The sequence below is a fragment of the Polypterus senegalus genome, chromosome 1, assembly GCF_016835505.1.
Source record: "Polypterus senegalus isolate Bchr_013 chromosome 1, ASM1683550v1, whole genome shotgun sequence".
Classification (NCBI taxonomy): Eukaryota; Metazoa; Chordata; class Cladistia; order Polypteriformes; family Polypteridae; genus Polypterus; species Polypterus senegalus.
This window is the reverse complement of record NC_053154.1, coordinates 78,843,877-78,859,257: the sequence shown is the minus strand read 5'-3', so window position 1 is coordinate 78,859,257 and position 15,381 is coordinate 78,843,877. Positions and strand designations below refer to the sequence as shown.

Below are 15,381 nucleotides of genomic sequence, written 5' to 3'. Positions count from 1 at the left end.
ATAGCAACAGAACTACATTTTGAAATAGAAATCTTGCTAAAACCTGACTGTTAAAATATAAATATTTAACTAATAGATAGCACATAGCAACCAAAATAGTAATTACATTATTCAAACTAAATCAGATGAAATATGGGATAAATTACTGTAACTGTTTTATTTGTAAACCCAAAACTAAATTTACAAGAATGTCTTGTTAGATGTGCATAACAGCAAAAAGACAGAAGAAAATAATTTGATTATTCCAAGATTATTTAAACAATGTAAGAACTTTAGACACTAGAAAGCTTCACAATATGGAGCAGAATAAGTACCACAATTTCAAACAAATTTTGCCTGTTCAAAGAAGTAAAGAATAATGTGATGTTGAAGAATTATAATCAGTGATACCTATATGGAGTGCCAGGTACTTATTGCAGATGTATTATTAGTTATAAAACCAACAAATAGACAGTCACATGTGAGAAAAACTAAAACTAGAGTTAAAGCAATTAAACAAAGGCCCATTATACCAAAGAAATAATATTTAATTAACTTGAGAAGGGGTTAAAATATGCTACATTTGAGAAATTCTGATACAGCATCTCTAGAAATAACAATATTATTTGCTATCTCATTTGTGATTCTGACCTTGTATCCTTTTACCGAAGGCATATTGAAGCCATCAGAGTTTTATTTTGACACTGTTATTCACCCATCCGGAATTTATTTTCTATTTACAGTATTAAATCCTTATGCATGAAGAGTTTTGGTGTAATATAATCAGGCAGTATTGAAACCTCATTGTTTAAATAGCAAACAGACATTTTTTTTTGTCTCATGCTTTCTAAAGCTCCAATTCACAACTAGCCTTGTGACAAAGTATTCAGTGTTAGACTGAGACAATACACAATTATAATTACACAAATAATAGTAGATGATTCCTGAAAATAGTTTTTAAATGTGCCCAATTTTTGCGATATTTGGAGAAGGACCACAAAATCGAAAACTGTGTATTGTCTGCTACATATAGAGAGGTAGGAAAAAATAGATAGAATAGATGGAACTTTGTTTCTAGGAAGAAATTTGGCTTAACAGAAGCTCATTAAAACTCATTACATACCAAAATGACTGAAAAGAAAGAAAAATATAAAGAAAGAAAACTTATGATTTGGCAGTTAAAGTCACAGAGATAAGACATTAGGCAGGCGTATTGCTGTTGGTATAAAAGGAGCCCCAGTAGCATTTCCTGATACACTTCTGACAAATGATTACCGTATATATTGCAGATAAGTTCTCCCACGGATAAGTCAGGACTTAATTTTACTGTGTAATTTCTGGTATTTTATAATGTCAATCATATAAGTCGATTGCAGAAAACTGACACTGTTGGTCCAAGAGATTATGATATGCTAACACGCACCTGAGAGAGTAACCATGGAGCACAATGCCTTTTTTTTTATAATGGTACGGCAATGTGCTGTATCAGCACGTGCTCCTAACCTCTCTCTCTGTTGTGCCTATGTGACCACATGGTAATACCCGTTTGAATTGATTTGTGTTTTTTGTATCTTACACCCTCATAAACCTTTATCGTAAGAGCATCCCTTATCTATGATGGAGCGTTCAATGAAAAGAAAATATGAAGCTGGTTTTAAACTAAACGTCATTGAAATAGCAAAAGAAATTTGTATCTGCGCTGCTGCAGCAAAATGTGGTGAGTCTGAGAAACTGGTGCGAGATTGGAGGAGGCAAGAAGATTTAAGTGTTGCATTTTTGAATGGGGGTATAAGTCGGGGTCTGATTTTATGATTGACTTTTCGGGTTTCATGACAAAACTTATACGTGAGTATATAGGTAATTGGCTGAAAGTCCTCAGTGTTAGTGTGTCAGAGAGAGGATGTGCAGCATTATTTATAATCGCGCTTAATTTTGTTTTTATTCTCTTCTTCACTATTACCTCCTGTGGGTCTAAAAATATATGAAAAATTGACCCAACCTAGACCCAACCTAGACCTTGACCCAACCTAATATGGTATCCTGTCAGCAGCTGTTCAGTTCAGATCCACAAAGCACTACAAAGGGTGGTGGAATAAGCTGCTTTTTGTTTAACACTAATCACATGTCATTTCATTACCTGAGAAAGAAAAATATTAAATACTACCAGCTATCCATCACCTTTTTCCATTCTCTGTTTTTGCAGACTAGTATATATGCTGCTGCTGGAGTATGTGAATTTCCCCTTGGGAATAATTAATCTATCTATCTATCTATCTATCTATCTATCTATCTATCTATCTATCTATCTATCTATCTATCTATCTATCTATCTATCTATCGTCAGACAGTTTATTATTTCTTAGATCATAAGGCTACTCACAAGCTGCTTATACTAACTAATGTATGAAAATACCTGACGTGTATATGTATATAGTATTTTTTTTATTAATTACCTGTGCTTTATTCACTTTCTGTTTGAATTGTATTTCTGTCACTAGACTGTAAATACTTGTAAATAAGAATCTCATTGAACTGTTTCCACATGACAATAAACTTGAATTTCATCTTGGATGTTTTCTGCAAACTGTTAAGAGCACTGTGACTTTCTACACATCCATCCATCCATTTTCTAACCCGCTGAATCCAAATAGGGTCACGGGGGTCTGCCGGAGCCAATCCCAGCCAACACAGGGCACAAGGCAGGAACCAATCCTGGGCAGGGTGCCAACCTACCGCAGGACACACACAAACACACCCACACACCAAGGCCAATTCAGAATCGCCAATCCACCTAACCTGCATGTCTTTGGATTGTGGGAGGAAACCGGAGTGCCCGGAGGAAACCCACGCAGACACGGGGAGAACATGCAAACTCCACGCAGGGAGGACCCGGGAAGCGAACCCGGGTCTCCCAACTGCGAGGCAGCAGTGCTACCACTGTGCCACCGTGCCATCCTTTCTACACATGATTACAAAAAAAGTACATAGAAAAATGCAAATGTTTAGTCATTTATTATACTGAAAAATATAGGTAAATAATGATGATTGGTTAGTCAAAATAATTACTGCTGTTAACACCAACATATGAGAAAGCTGAATTGATTACTTCAACAAAATCAGCAATTCTATAAATTTATCTTGAGGCTTCATGTAATTCTATAACGAATGGGTTTGTCTAATATTGGTAAACCAATCACTCCCAGATTTGGGGCCCTATAGCTAAAATCTCTTTCTTTGCCATTAGTTTTACTTATCCTTAGAATTCTAAGCAGGCCAGCATCTAGCACTTGAAGCCAAGCTAACAGCAAGTTAAATTGTTTATGACTTTATAGTATGTGGGAGATAGATTTTAAATTGGGTGTAATTTTACTACAAGCCAGTGCACTTATTTAAGACCTAAAATTATATCCTCATATTTCTCACAGTTTCAAGCCTCTCATACTTACTACTGTGTTTTGCATTCTGGGTCCTCCCCGTATGGAGTATGCATGTTCTGTCCAGGGGCCTCATGCATAACGGCATGCATAGAATTCACACTAAAACATGGCTTACGGACAAAAGTGGAAATGTGCGTACGCACAAAAAAATCCAGATGCATAAATCTGTGCAAATGCCAACTTCCATGTTCTTCCGCTCCATAAATCCCGGTCAGCGTGAAAAGTAACGCATGTGCACGCATTTGCTGCCCCACCCCAACTCCTCCCAGAATTACACCTCTTTGAATATGCAAATCAATATAAATATCCCTTAAGCTCAGCATTCTGTGAAAAGGCAATGGCAAAAGCATGGGGGAAAATAGATGGGGGACAATAGAAAAATTTCAGCGAATACCAAGGGGAGGCAAGGAAAAACGTACGTCGCTGTGAAAGGCGAGTCGTTGCCCAGCATCTGAGTGTCATATGGAAGCTTATTAGGGTACAGAATAAAGAAAAAAAATAGGGACACAGTGAAAAAAAGATTGAAATATCAACTTTAATCTCGAAATTTGCACTTTAATCACGTAGCTTATTTTGTCATTAAAGTAGAACATCATAAATTTCATCTTTAAATTGTTTAATTTACTAGTTTCTCAAATACCATCGTAACTAATGTAGCACGTTAAATGCTTTGTATTGTATGTGTTCTTCTCTGTGCTGTATGTTTGTGAATCACTACTTGCTTCTTAAACGGGCTTTCTCTTCTTCCGACAGGACACAGAATCCATTACATTCATGTTATTACAGCTCTCTGAATAATTAAAATACTGAGATGTATACTTGAAATCATTTTCATGACAATAGGAGTTACAGCATGTTATTAAATGTGGAAGCACGGTGGAGCAGTGATAGTGACAAGCTGGCGCCCTGTCCAGAGATTGTTCCTGCCTCCTGCAAGATGCTTACTGTGCCGTGCACGACCTACGATGAAATAATTTATTGCAGCATTACTGTCTCTTTCAAATGTACTAACCTCCAATTCCAGTCCTCTAAGTAACCAATCACCACACCATCAGCTCTGTAATAGATGTTAAGCCATCTGTAAGCTTAGAACGCTGATTTTTTTAAACTTTTAAGGAACATTGAAATATCTTTGTAGTACATGTTTAATTATTCTATCCATCAATCCTTCCAGTGTCGCGTGAGCCCCAGCAAGAATACAGCGCGAGGCAAGAACAATCCCTGAACTAGCTAGCACTGCGACACTGTGACCTCACATGTTTAATTATTAACAATATAGTTTATTTAAATGATGTTAACATTTTATCTGTATAATGTAATAAACATATTTTGCTGCATTTCATCTTATCGTCATCATATGTAATTACACGCTTCATAACATGGCTTAGGCTGTGCAATATTATAGCTGTATCGCAAGTTTACATTGAGATAATTGTACTAATAAGTACAAACAGTTCTACAAGGAGCACTTGATGGACTGATTGAGTGTGTTTATAGTTCTTGGGATGAAACTGTTTCTGAACCACAATGTCTCTACAGGAAAGGCTTTAAAGCGTTTGCCGTATGAGAGCAGTTGAACAGACAGTGCGCATGGCTGAGGCAGCATGTGCTTGATGCTGTATACCGATAATTCTCTTTCCAATCAGCTGCTGTAGAGCTGTGATTCCACACTCAAATACAGTGTGATAAATACTCTGAGTGGTGCATTGAGAGGAACAACGCTAAAGCAGTTATGGTATTTGGAATAGTTTGGCCATTTTGTGGACAATTATATTGTTGCAGGTTAATTACAATCAGATGCCTTAAACTAATAAACAATATGTGGTTAATTTCAGTGTATTTGATAAAGCCACGTTAGGGATGTGGATCTAAAAAAGAAAGGGAAACCACACTTGAACAAAAGCACTGTTTTGACACTGGGTGCCGCCAGTTTGCAAAACCGAGCGGAGAACTTGCGTACACCAAGCATTTAGCTGCCATGAAAATATGCATGGCTTTACGCCAAGTTTAGGTTCTATACGTCACGATTTGAGCGTGGAAACGGGAGTATTTTTGTGCATACGCACCATTTATACATGAGGCCCCAGGTCTGTGTGGCTTCCTGCAAGTATTCAGGTTTTCTCCTATAGCCCAAATACATGCAAGTTAGGCGAACTGGTGACTCAAAATTGGAACTAGTGTATGCTTGAGGTGGGTTTGCCCTGTGATGGACTGGCGCCCTGTCCTAGGTCTGTTCCTGCCTTGCACTATGTGCTAGCTGGGATAGGCTGCAGCCTACCCCACAATTCTTGTGTGGAATTTAGAGGATTAGAAAAATGACATGACATTTTGGTCAGTGCAGTCTTACAAGAAGCATCATTTTGGTTTTACGAGTTTAAATGGTTACAACATTCCCTTCATCAATTAAGAAGGTAAATAAAATGTTATATTTTGAAGACAGTATTAATCAAGGGTCATTTTGCACAAACTGTGTAAAGTGCTAGTGAGACGTGCTGCAGTATTAAATGTAGTTCTGGTCACCAAATTACAAAAAAAAAAAAAAATTTGTACACTAGAAGCTGTACAAAGAAAAGCATACAAGTCTATCCTGGGTCTAAAGGCCATACCTTTCTTTAATAAGATAATTGAGTTAAACCAGTCTTGGGACGAGAAGACTCTATTAGAATTTAAATTTAGGTGTTCAAAATTCTAAAAAAGCATCAATGAAGTTGATCCAGCAGAATTGTTTTGATAAAGCAGTGAATCGTATACTCAAGAAAATTAAGAGGATATGCATTTAAGAGTTTCTAAAAGTAATGGTCGCCCAATAAAGTGCAGATGGATAAAAATGACTTTAACTCTTCATAAACAAGCTTTAATGCGACATCTATACATGTTCTATTATGTTAAAGACAGGCCTGTGCCAATTGTTACTGCAAAAGCATAAATATTAATAAAAAATAATTCTGAATAATTTGTTGGTTACAAAACTAATTTGAGAAATGATGTGAAGCATTGTTTAGAGAAGCCATCAGGTTTGTCTTTATTCTCTCCTCTGCTATTGATCACAGCAGTTTTTCCCATAACAGAGCAGGTCTCCTTAATCAGCTTGTTGATTCGGTGGGTCTCTGTTGAAATAATATTAACATTTTTACTTGCTTTGCTTTTATTTAGCAGAAATTCCTGTTTTTTTCCTTGAATCTAATGTTTAAGAAAGCATTAATGTTACCTAAATAGTAAAAAAGAACCTGTAGCAAACTGCCTGGTAGTTCCAGAATTCTGCTGTTTTGCATTTCAGAATCTTATAACCAAGGAAGATGGAGAAGGGAATCACTGTTATTGTACCAATGCCAACAAAGGTAACACAAGACTATACAACTTATCCTTCTGCAACAGCCAGTCACGGATCTGACAGCATAACTAAAGTTCAGCTGCCCCAAGTTCTGAACAAGTTTCGGAAAGGAGAACCTTGCATATTAGGGGTAAGTTTTATGTAATTTTAGCCATCTTTGGTTGCACACTAAAAACCTTTTAAATTAAAAAAAAAACATTTGAGATTTGGGGCAAATTTAAGTGTGTGATTACATACGATTAATCAAGAATTCTTACACAGCCTCTAATTATTTGGATTATTTTTTTTAATCGAGTCCCACCTCTAATATATATATGTAGATATATATATGTAGATTTGTATATATATGTGTATATACAGTATATATGTATATATGTATATATATGTGTGTGTGTGTATATATGTGTAATATATATGTATATATTTATATTTATATGTATATGTATATATATGTATATATGTATATACAGTATATATAACTGTGTATATATGTGTATATATGTATATATATATATATGTCTATATTTGTATATGTGTATATGTATATATGTATGTATATGTATATATACAGTATATATATTGTGGAAGACTGCCGGCTTCCGAGGCCGGTCCGCACCCCCAGGCCGACAGGAGGAGCTCTCCCGACAGCGGGATAGTGCCCGAGGTCCAGCAGGGCCTTATGGACTCTGTGGTGTTTATACACAGCCCTGCTGGATACCTTGGCGCCACCAGGAGTCGCTGTGGGGACTTATGGGCTCTGTTGTGCCTTATGACCGGGAGTACGCCACGGTCATGTGACAGGAAGGTATGGCGTGCTCCCGGGTTGAAGTATTAGACTGATTGCCCTGACCCGGAAGGAATAACAGACTGCTGGGACAGGAACACCTCCGGGTCGGGGCCTATAAAAGGACGGTGCCTCAGTCCAGACACTGAGCTGTGCTGGGTGGGAGAGGAGCAAAGTGTCTGGGCGAGGAGGAGAGGTCATTGTGTTTATTATTAGTGTGATAAAGAGATTTGTGAAGAGTGTGGGAGGTGCTTGGTGCACTGTGGAAAAGAATAAAAAGGTCGTGGACTATTACCTGGTGTCAGGAGTCGTACCTGAGGGTTCAAGGGTGCACTACTGCCCCCTACTGCCACAATATATATACAGTATATATATATATATGCCAGCAACACTTATGACAATGACAAAACAATTACATTGTCAATCATGTTACGTTATTATTTAAATGTTTCCTTTTCTATTTACTTCTCCGCTGCCAAGCGCGGTTATTTTGTTATATATATATATAGATATATATATATATATATATATATATAGATAGATAGATAGATATGACAACAACACTCATATCAATGACAAAACAATTACATTAACAATCATCTTACGTTATTTTTAAAATGTTTCCTTTTCTTTTTCATAACTTCTTTAACACACTACTTCTCTGCTGCGAAGCGCGGGTATTCTGCTAGTGTGATATAAATGAGCAAGATTAGTGGGTAAAGATGCTCACTTAATTGTCCACTCTAGGAGCTATCTTCAAAATTCAAAACACAACATGTCATGCTTCATTGCAAGGTTTACTCCCTGATACATATGCTGTACATAATGAAGCATTAGCAGACACACTAATTTGAGGCAGTGCATGTATGGTAGATCTTTGATGCTGAAATTAAACAAAAATGCAAATTGACAAACCTGTCCTAATGTCATAGAAAAAAAAGTTTTTTGTGAAATTGGCAGTATCGAGAAGTATTCTTAGTAAATAGTGACTAATCTAGGACAGGGCCTAGGGCTGAAAATATCTAATTGTGATTTTTCTGAAAGATATCTTGATTTTTGTTATAATTTTGTTTTTTTAAGTCAAGTTTCAGTTCAGTATTCACTATGTAACATACTTAAAACATGGTCTAATTACCATGTGAAATACCATCAGAATATTAACTGCTTTATATTCTAATGCAAGGATGCTTTTTATTACATTTAATTATAATACAACAGTTATCAAAAAGCTGTGACTTGTGGCTCAGAAGTACAACAACAACAACAACATTTATTTATATAGCACATTTTCATACAAACAGTAGCTCAAAGTGCTTTACATAATATAGAATAGAAAAATAAAAGACACAATAAGAAAACAAAATAAGTCAACATTAATTAACATAGAATAAGAGTAAGGTCCAATGGCCAGGGGGGGCAGAAAAAACAAAAAAAAAAAAACTCCAGGCGGCTGGAGAAAAAAATAAAATCTGTAGGGATTCCAGACCATGAGACCACCCAGTCCCCTCTGGAAAAAAGTAGCATCTAAATGTTGTTGCATTGATTACAGATTGTACATTTACTGATATCCAGCATTTAGGTTATAAACTGACAAATCACAGAATAATTATCAAAGAAGTGATCACTAAATATGACAGAAATGTAAATGTTACACAAAATATCTAAATAGTGCACATTAAAATAAAACATTTGCAGATAACCAGCATTTAATTTTTGAACTTTCTTTACAAAGGCTGCCATTATTAAAGTATCTGAAAGACCTGGGTTTGTATAGAGCAGTCTGCTGTGCTCATCCTCAAACACAACCACTAGATGGCGCATGCATGCACTTTTAAAAAATGTTTCGGCACCAGCATGCACCTCAGTTCTCACTACAAAAGACCTGTGTGCAGCAACGATGTTGTACTAATGACACAGATGAAGAGACACAACATAGAAACGAAGCAAACTCCACAGTTCAACAACATGCAAGTGAAACACCTCAGCAACAGAGGGCAAGGCTTGAAGTTTCCACTAAAAACATTGTCTATCTGGAGGTATTTTCTTGTGACAAAGATTAATAGGACTCATATGTCAGCAATACAGCTAAGATATGGTATCGCCAGTGTCTTCTTACGAAAGCCAATGAGGAAGCATGCACAGGTGTGTCTACGTCCTCTGCACTGGTAATTCTTAACAGTTAGCTGATGCCTCTCCAGGTTCATGAATATCGTAAAACAGGTAAGGAGTCTTCTGGTTGTTTTTTTATCCCGAAGACCACACGCAGCTATCTTAATCTTAAAACTACTCCAAACAACAGAAGCCTTACATAATGCCATCTCTACTTCTTTTCAGCACTCATTGTGGTCTTTACAGATTTTTTTGTCAAAACACCAGCCTGTCAACCTTTGCTGGTTTTAGACGTGAACGCTGTCACGTGACTGACTACTTCGCCCCTAGCACTAAGCATTTTTTCTGAAGGTAAACCTGCGGCTGGAATGCACAGGACTTTGCAAGTCAGTTTGTACAATATCAGAAAGTTAATATTGTGTATAAGGTCTGAATATTCAAATTAAAAATATGTAAATATTCAAATATATTTGAACTTCAGTTAACTATGCTGGGCGTTACATGTACGTTTGTGCTTGCTTTTTTATACTCTATTATTATGGTAATGGCTGCAGTGGCACAATCACCAGCTTATTTAAAAACATAAATAAATCTGGAAACTGTTTAAAAATACACAGCTACACTCTATAAATAGGAAGCATCAGTACAGTTCTTATTTTCAGTCTATTACTGACAGCTACAGATCCGCAAGTTTACGCAGCTAACAGAAAGAGATCAAACTTTCACTGTATGGAGCTCCCTCAATATGACTTGGTTAGGGTTGTCCATGCCCAGATTATCTGCAGTGATCGAACTTGGCACGTATTCATTATTAACTCTGTTCGCGGATACCGTTTGATAGTATAGTACTATTACCAATATGAGGATCTTCCAATGAAATATCAGGTAGATATTTGTGTAACTAAGGAGAAGGCGCAGTGTTCAGCATTAGCTACAATTTTAATTTTTTTTAAATTGATGCGCTACACTTTGTAATTGTTAATGATCAATTATAACATGCTACCCTAGGGGTCTGATCAGCCAGGGTTATTAGGATAATTTAATGTTGCGATCCAGACTGCATCAGGCTGGTACAGAATTGGGGTGGGGGGAGGGGATTGGGGGGCATGGTATGTGGGTGGGGGTTTTGGGATCTGACCACACACACACATACACATACCATACAAACAAGTGAAACAGTAAAGGGAAAACTTTATGCAAACCATATCAAATACAGAAACATACTTTAAACTAATGTGACCCACAAAACCAGGCTGCCAGAAAGGTGGGTACAAAACCCAAATTGCCACATATAATATCACCCAGGCTATTCAGACATCCCCCATACAATATGCTATCTAAGCATTTGGTCTTAAATTAACCAAAATTATTAAAATTTAACTAACCCAGCAACACTGCTAAACCATAAATAAACAATAACTAAACAGTAATCACTGCTCTGTATAGAAAAGAAACAAAAACAAATGAGAGCAACATAATAATACAAAGAATAATCTACCAATAAAATAAAACCAAAAACAATACCTCCAGCCAATTTTGAGCAGGTGTGAAATCTGCCACAGATTGCCCAATATTTACTTGATCTCAACAAAGATCTACAGTTCACCTTAAAAAAATTAAGCACATTATATATAAAACCATCCATCCATCCATTATCCAACTTGTTATATCCTAACTACAGGGTCACAGGGGTTTGCTGGAGCCAATCCCAGCCAACACAGGGCACAAGGCAGGAAACAAACTCCAGGCAGGGCACCAGCCCACCGCAGGTCTATATGTCAAACCAAAAAAATAAATCATTAATTAAAAATTAACCACCACATACCACCAGGTAGCCAAGGATCATTCAGTCCCACCACAAGGCCTAACTGTTTCTCTAAAATGCTACCACCTGGCCTCTTTAAAAAATCCTTAAAGGGTGATCATAGTGGTCTGTTTGAACAGGCAAACACACAATGACAGGTATGACTTGTGGATCAAAGTGCACAGCAGTAGGGAAAAAATCATTTTGAAGGAGTTTAACTGGAAGATTTACTAAAGAATAAAAACTAACTATTGAAAATTACAAAAACACTGATTGTGAAAGTGAAGTGAAAAAACAGATCTACAAACTGCTGCAGCTTTGCATTGCGCGTCTATGGAAACACAATGTCATATTGGTCAGACATGCTGTTTAACATATATCCTAAATCAAAGCCTTTGTAATTTGCTAATCACATTGTTTCAAAGCATGATTTCTTTTTGAATTCATTTAATCATTCAGCTCTAACTGGGACCCAGTTGTCTGGACCCGTGAGGCAGCAGTATATACAGCTGTGCTCTTATGCTCCATAGTACAAATGTATTGCTACAAATGTTGTGAAAGCAGTAAGTATTTTTAAACACAGCGTTACATTTTCATTTTACATAATGCCTAGTGGAGAACTCTTGGGTTAGGTAACATGAGCCTCTTGACGGGCAGACCACAAATTAGTAGGCTAAAGAGCTGTTTGTCAGAATCAATGGTTAGCAATCCAGGGTCATCCCAGGATACTGTCTTATCTCCTTCTCTGTTTACTCTATACATGTCAACATTCAAATATTATTCTAAGACATGCCACCAACAAGAGTTTTCCTAATGACTCTAAAGTAAGGGGGTGCACAGGTGGTGGACAGGAGGACTAATACAGAGAACTGGTAGATGACTGTGACTGGTGCATGTTGAACTATATTCAGCTAGATGTTATCTGTATCTAAATGAAGGAAATTACGGCTGATGTCAGAAAGAGAGAAAAAAATGTCAGTCTCCAGTCTCTCTCCATTGAGTAGATGCAGAAGGAGAGGTATTTCATGTATACACTGATGAGGTAAAACATTATGACTACTTGCCTGATATTCTGTTGCTTCTCTGTGTGCCACCAAAACTGCTTTGACTTGCTGAGTCATGGATTCTACATGACCTTTGAAGACTCTGCAGGTATTTGACTCCAAGATGTCAGTAGTGGACCTTCTAACTTCTGTAAATTTCGAGTTGAAGCAGATGATCAATAGGATTGAGATATGAGAAATTGCAGGGCCAGGGAAACACCTTTAGCTCTTTGCCATGTTTCTCAAATCATTCCCGAACAATTCATGTTGTGTGGCTGGCAAATCTACCAATATACCATCAAGGCATTCTAGGTGCACACCCAATTACCCATACGATAAAATAATCACTGGGGGCACTGGTCTCAAGCCAAAATCAGCAGTGAGAAGTATTAAATGGCCAGATGTTCATGCACTGAACTGTTAGAAGTATGATCAATTTTGTGTTAGGGAGCTAAGTCACCAAGGAGCATGTGGGGGTCTTAATCCGGCCTTGGTGTCAGGGTGCATTATTCTGCTAAAAGATGTCACTTCCTTCTGAAAATATGTTTGCCATGAAGTGGTGTACCTGGTCTGCAATGTTGTTTAAGCTCGGTGTTATGAATTAAATTCATATCCACATGAACACCCAGACCCAGGGTTTTGCAACAGAACATTGTCCAATGTATCCCATTCCTTCCACCAGCTCGCCTTATTTCTGAAGTACATCCTGACATCCTGATGTCATCTTTTCCACAGTTAAATACCACACATATACTCAGCCATCCACATGATGCAACACAAAATAAGGATTTATCAGACCTGGGAACCTTCTTCCATGGTTCCAAGATCCTATTCCGCTGCACTTATTTTCATTGTAGGAACTTTCAGTGGTGGGTAGGGTTAGCGAGGGCAGTCTCATTGGCCTGCGGCTACACAGTCTAACACAAAGGAGGGTTTGAGGCATTGTGTGTGTTGAAAATTTTTTGCAGTTTGTGCCACAGTCACACTTATTGATTTTTTTTTATTCTGCAATACTTCGTTAATTCCCTAGGGGAAATTGGCTTTTCCCATGTCCTTTGGGGGTCAGAGTGCAAGGTCAACCATTGCACAGCACCCCTGTAGCAATTTGTTGGTTGAGGGCCTTGCTCAAGGATCCAATGGAGTAGTAGGATGCCTTTTTGGTTTATACCGGATGGTAAGTTTAGCTCTTGCATCAATAAGTTTTGGCTTCCCAACATACTTTCAGCAGTTTATTGCTTTCCCAAATCAGACAACTGTTGGCAAGTACTCACCATGACTTAAGAGTAGCAAATGTCACCTTACCATTTAATATATCCCTGACCTTGACATGCACTGTTATTCTGAGAAACATGACGTCATTAACTTCATAAGGGACTGAACGTAATGGTTTGGCCCGTGCCACTGTGATGAATGTGACGCGGACTAATATAACATTTTCTGTAATGTTTTTACAAATAAACTTTGTCATGTGGGCTGCTGCAAATGTTTTGTCTATTCTTGTTTTATTGCAGATTTTACAGTTAACATCTGGCATAGTTAATATCATCTTTGGTGCTATTATGGTCCTGTATTTGGACGCTTTAACTTTCACTGGAATTCCATTTTGGACAGGGATTCTGGTAAGACAACATGCTTTGGTTTGCTTGCTTTATGTGTTCATTTCTTAAAGTCCATATTCAACAGTCATTCTAAACATGCATCAGTTGATTCATCTTAGTTTGTCACTGCAGCTGCCACAGGGTACTTCCAGCTGATTAAAGTAATAATCAATTTAGAAGTTACCAAATTACTGGATATTTTGTTTTATACAAATAAGCACTGGATATTATTTAAACGATTTAAGATACTTCACATTTTCCGTGTATCGAGTTCTGTGATCATTGCATACAAATGGCACATATCCACATATTTCTGCAGTAATATTTATTATTATTATGATGATTATTATTTAATATTTATTATTTAAATTGCACTGTTCATATTCTTCCAGTGAAATATTTACGACATTGATCTCTAAACCAAAAGGTACAATCTAAGACATGTCCCTTGGAGTTCCAGAGCTCCTTTTGAAAGTAATCACTGTCACAATGTGTTTTATAATGCTAATACAATTAAATAAACATGCATTTTGTCATTAGTATAATTCGCTTTTTGTGTTTATTAACCCCAAGTTTTAGGATTAAATATAGCCTGATTTTATAATTAGAACGTAGATATGTCCACATCACAAAACAAAAAAAAAAATGAAAACAAACACAGTCATTGTAAACCAATGAATGTACATGTGGAATTTTAATGCCTAGATTGTAGCGATAAGGAATAAGAAACATGTGTGTTTTGAACCTTGCAAACACAAGATGTGCTCATTTTTCTGATGTCTCTAATTTTAAAGACATTATTAAATAAGAATAGAAAAAAGGAAAAAAAGGGACAAGACTGTAGCTCAAGTTGCCGCATCTGTTAGCCCTTCACATAGCACCGGTGCAGCGTTGATCTATCAGGCAGCATAGAGGCTTGTTTGGACCTCACAAACAGAAGAGAGGCTCATCAGTCTGATATCTTGGGATTCAAATGCCATGACAAAATGGAAAAAAGAAAAAAGGTCAGAGATTGCTGAGGAATTAATTGTAGTTGTTAACCTTTCATATAGCTGTGGCTATGTCATGCAACACATTACTGGCAGTCAGGAATAAAAAAGCGGCAAGCAGAGATGTGCTGGAAGATCAGCGCTCAGTCGGTTATTGTGACATGGGCTTGTAATTTGACATGGTGCAACAACGTTATCAGCAACAGCAATCTGCAAATTTGACACACCCCATGACTAAAAAATTCTGTACAGTGGCATTGATTTAAAGCCAATGAAAGAGCTGTTAAGACTTTTTTTTCTTTTTTTA

The 15,381-nt window shown here is 37.1% G+C and overlaps 1 protein-coding gene across 1 annotated transcript in view; it reads left to right on the top strand.

The window, feature by feature from the left end:
- Positions 1 to 15,381, top strand: part of LOC120527731 (membrane-spanning 4-domains subfamily A member 4A-like) — a 52,336-nt gene that overhangs the window by 28,846 nt on the left and 8,109 nt on the right. Inside the window, exons 2-3 of the mRNA XM_039751490.1 lie at positions 6,694 to 6,877; positions 13,999 to 14,106. Coding sequence (XP_039607424.1) covers positions 6,713 to 6,877; positions 13,999 to 14,106 — 273 coding nt within the window. The 5' untranslated portion in view covers positions 6,694 to 6,712. The remainder of the gene's footprint in view (positions 1 to 6,693; positions 6,878 to 13,998; positions 14,107 to 15,381) is intronic.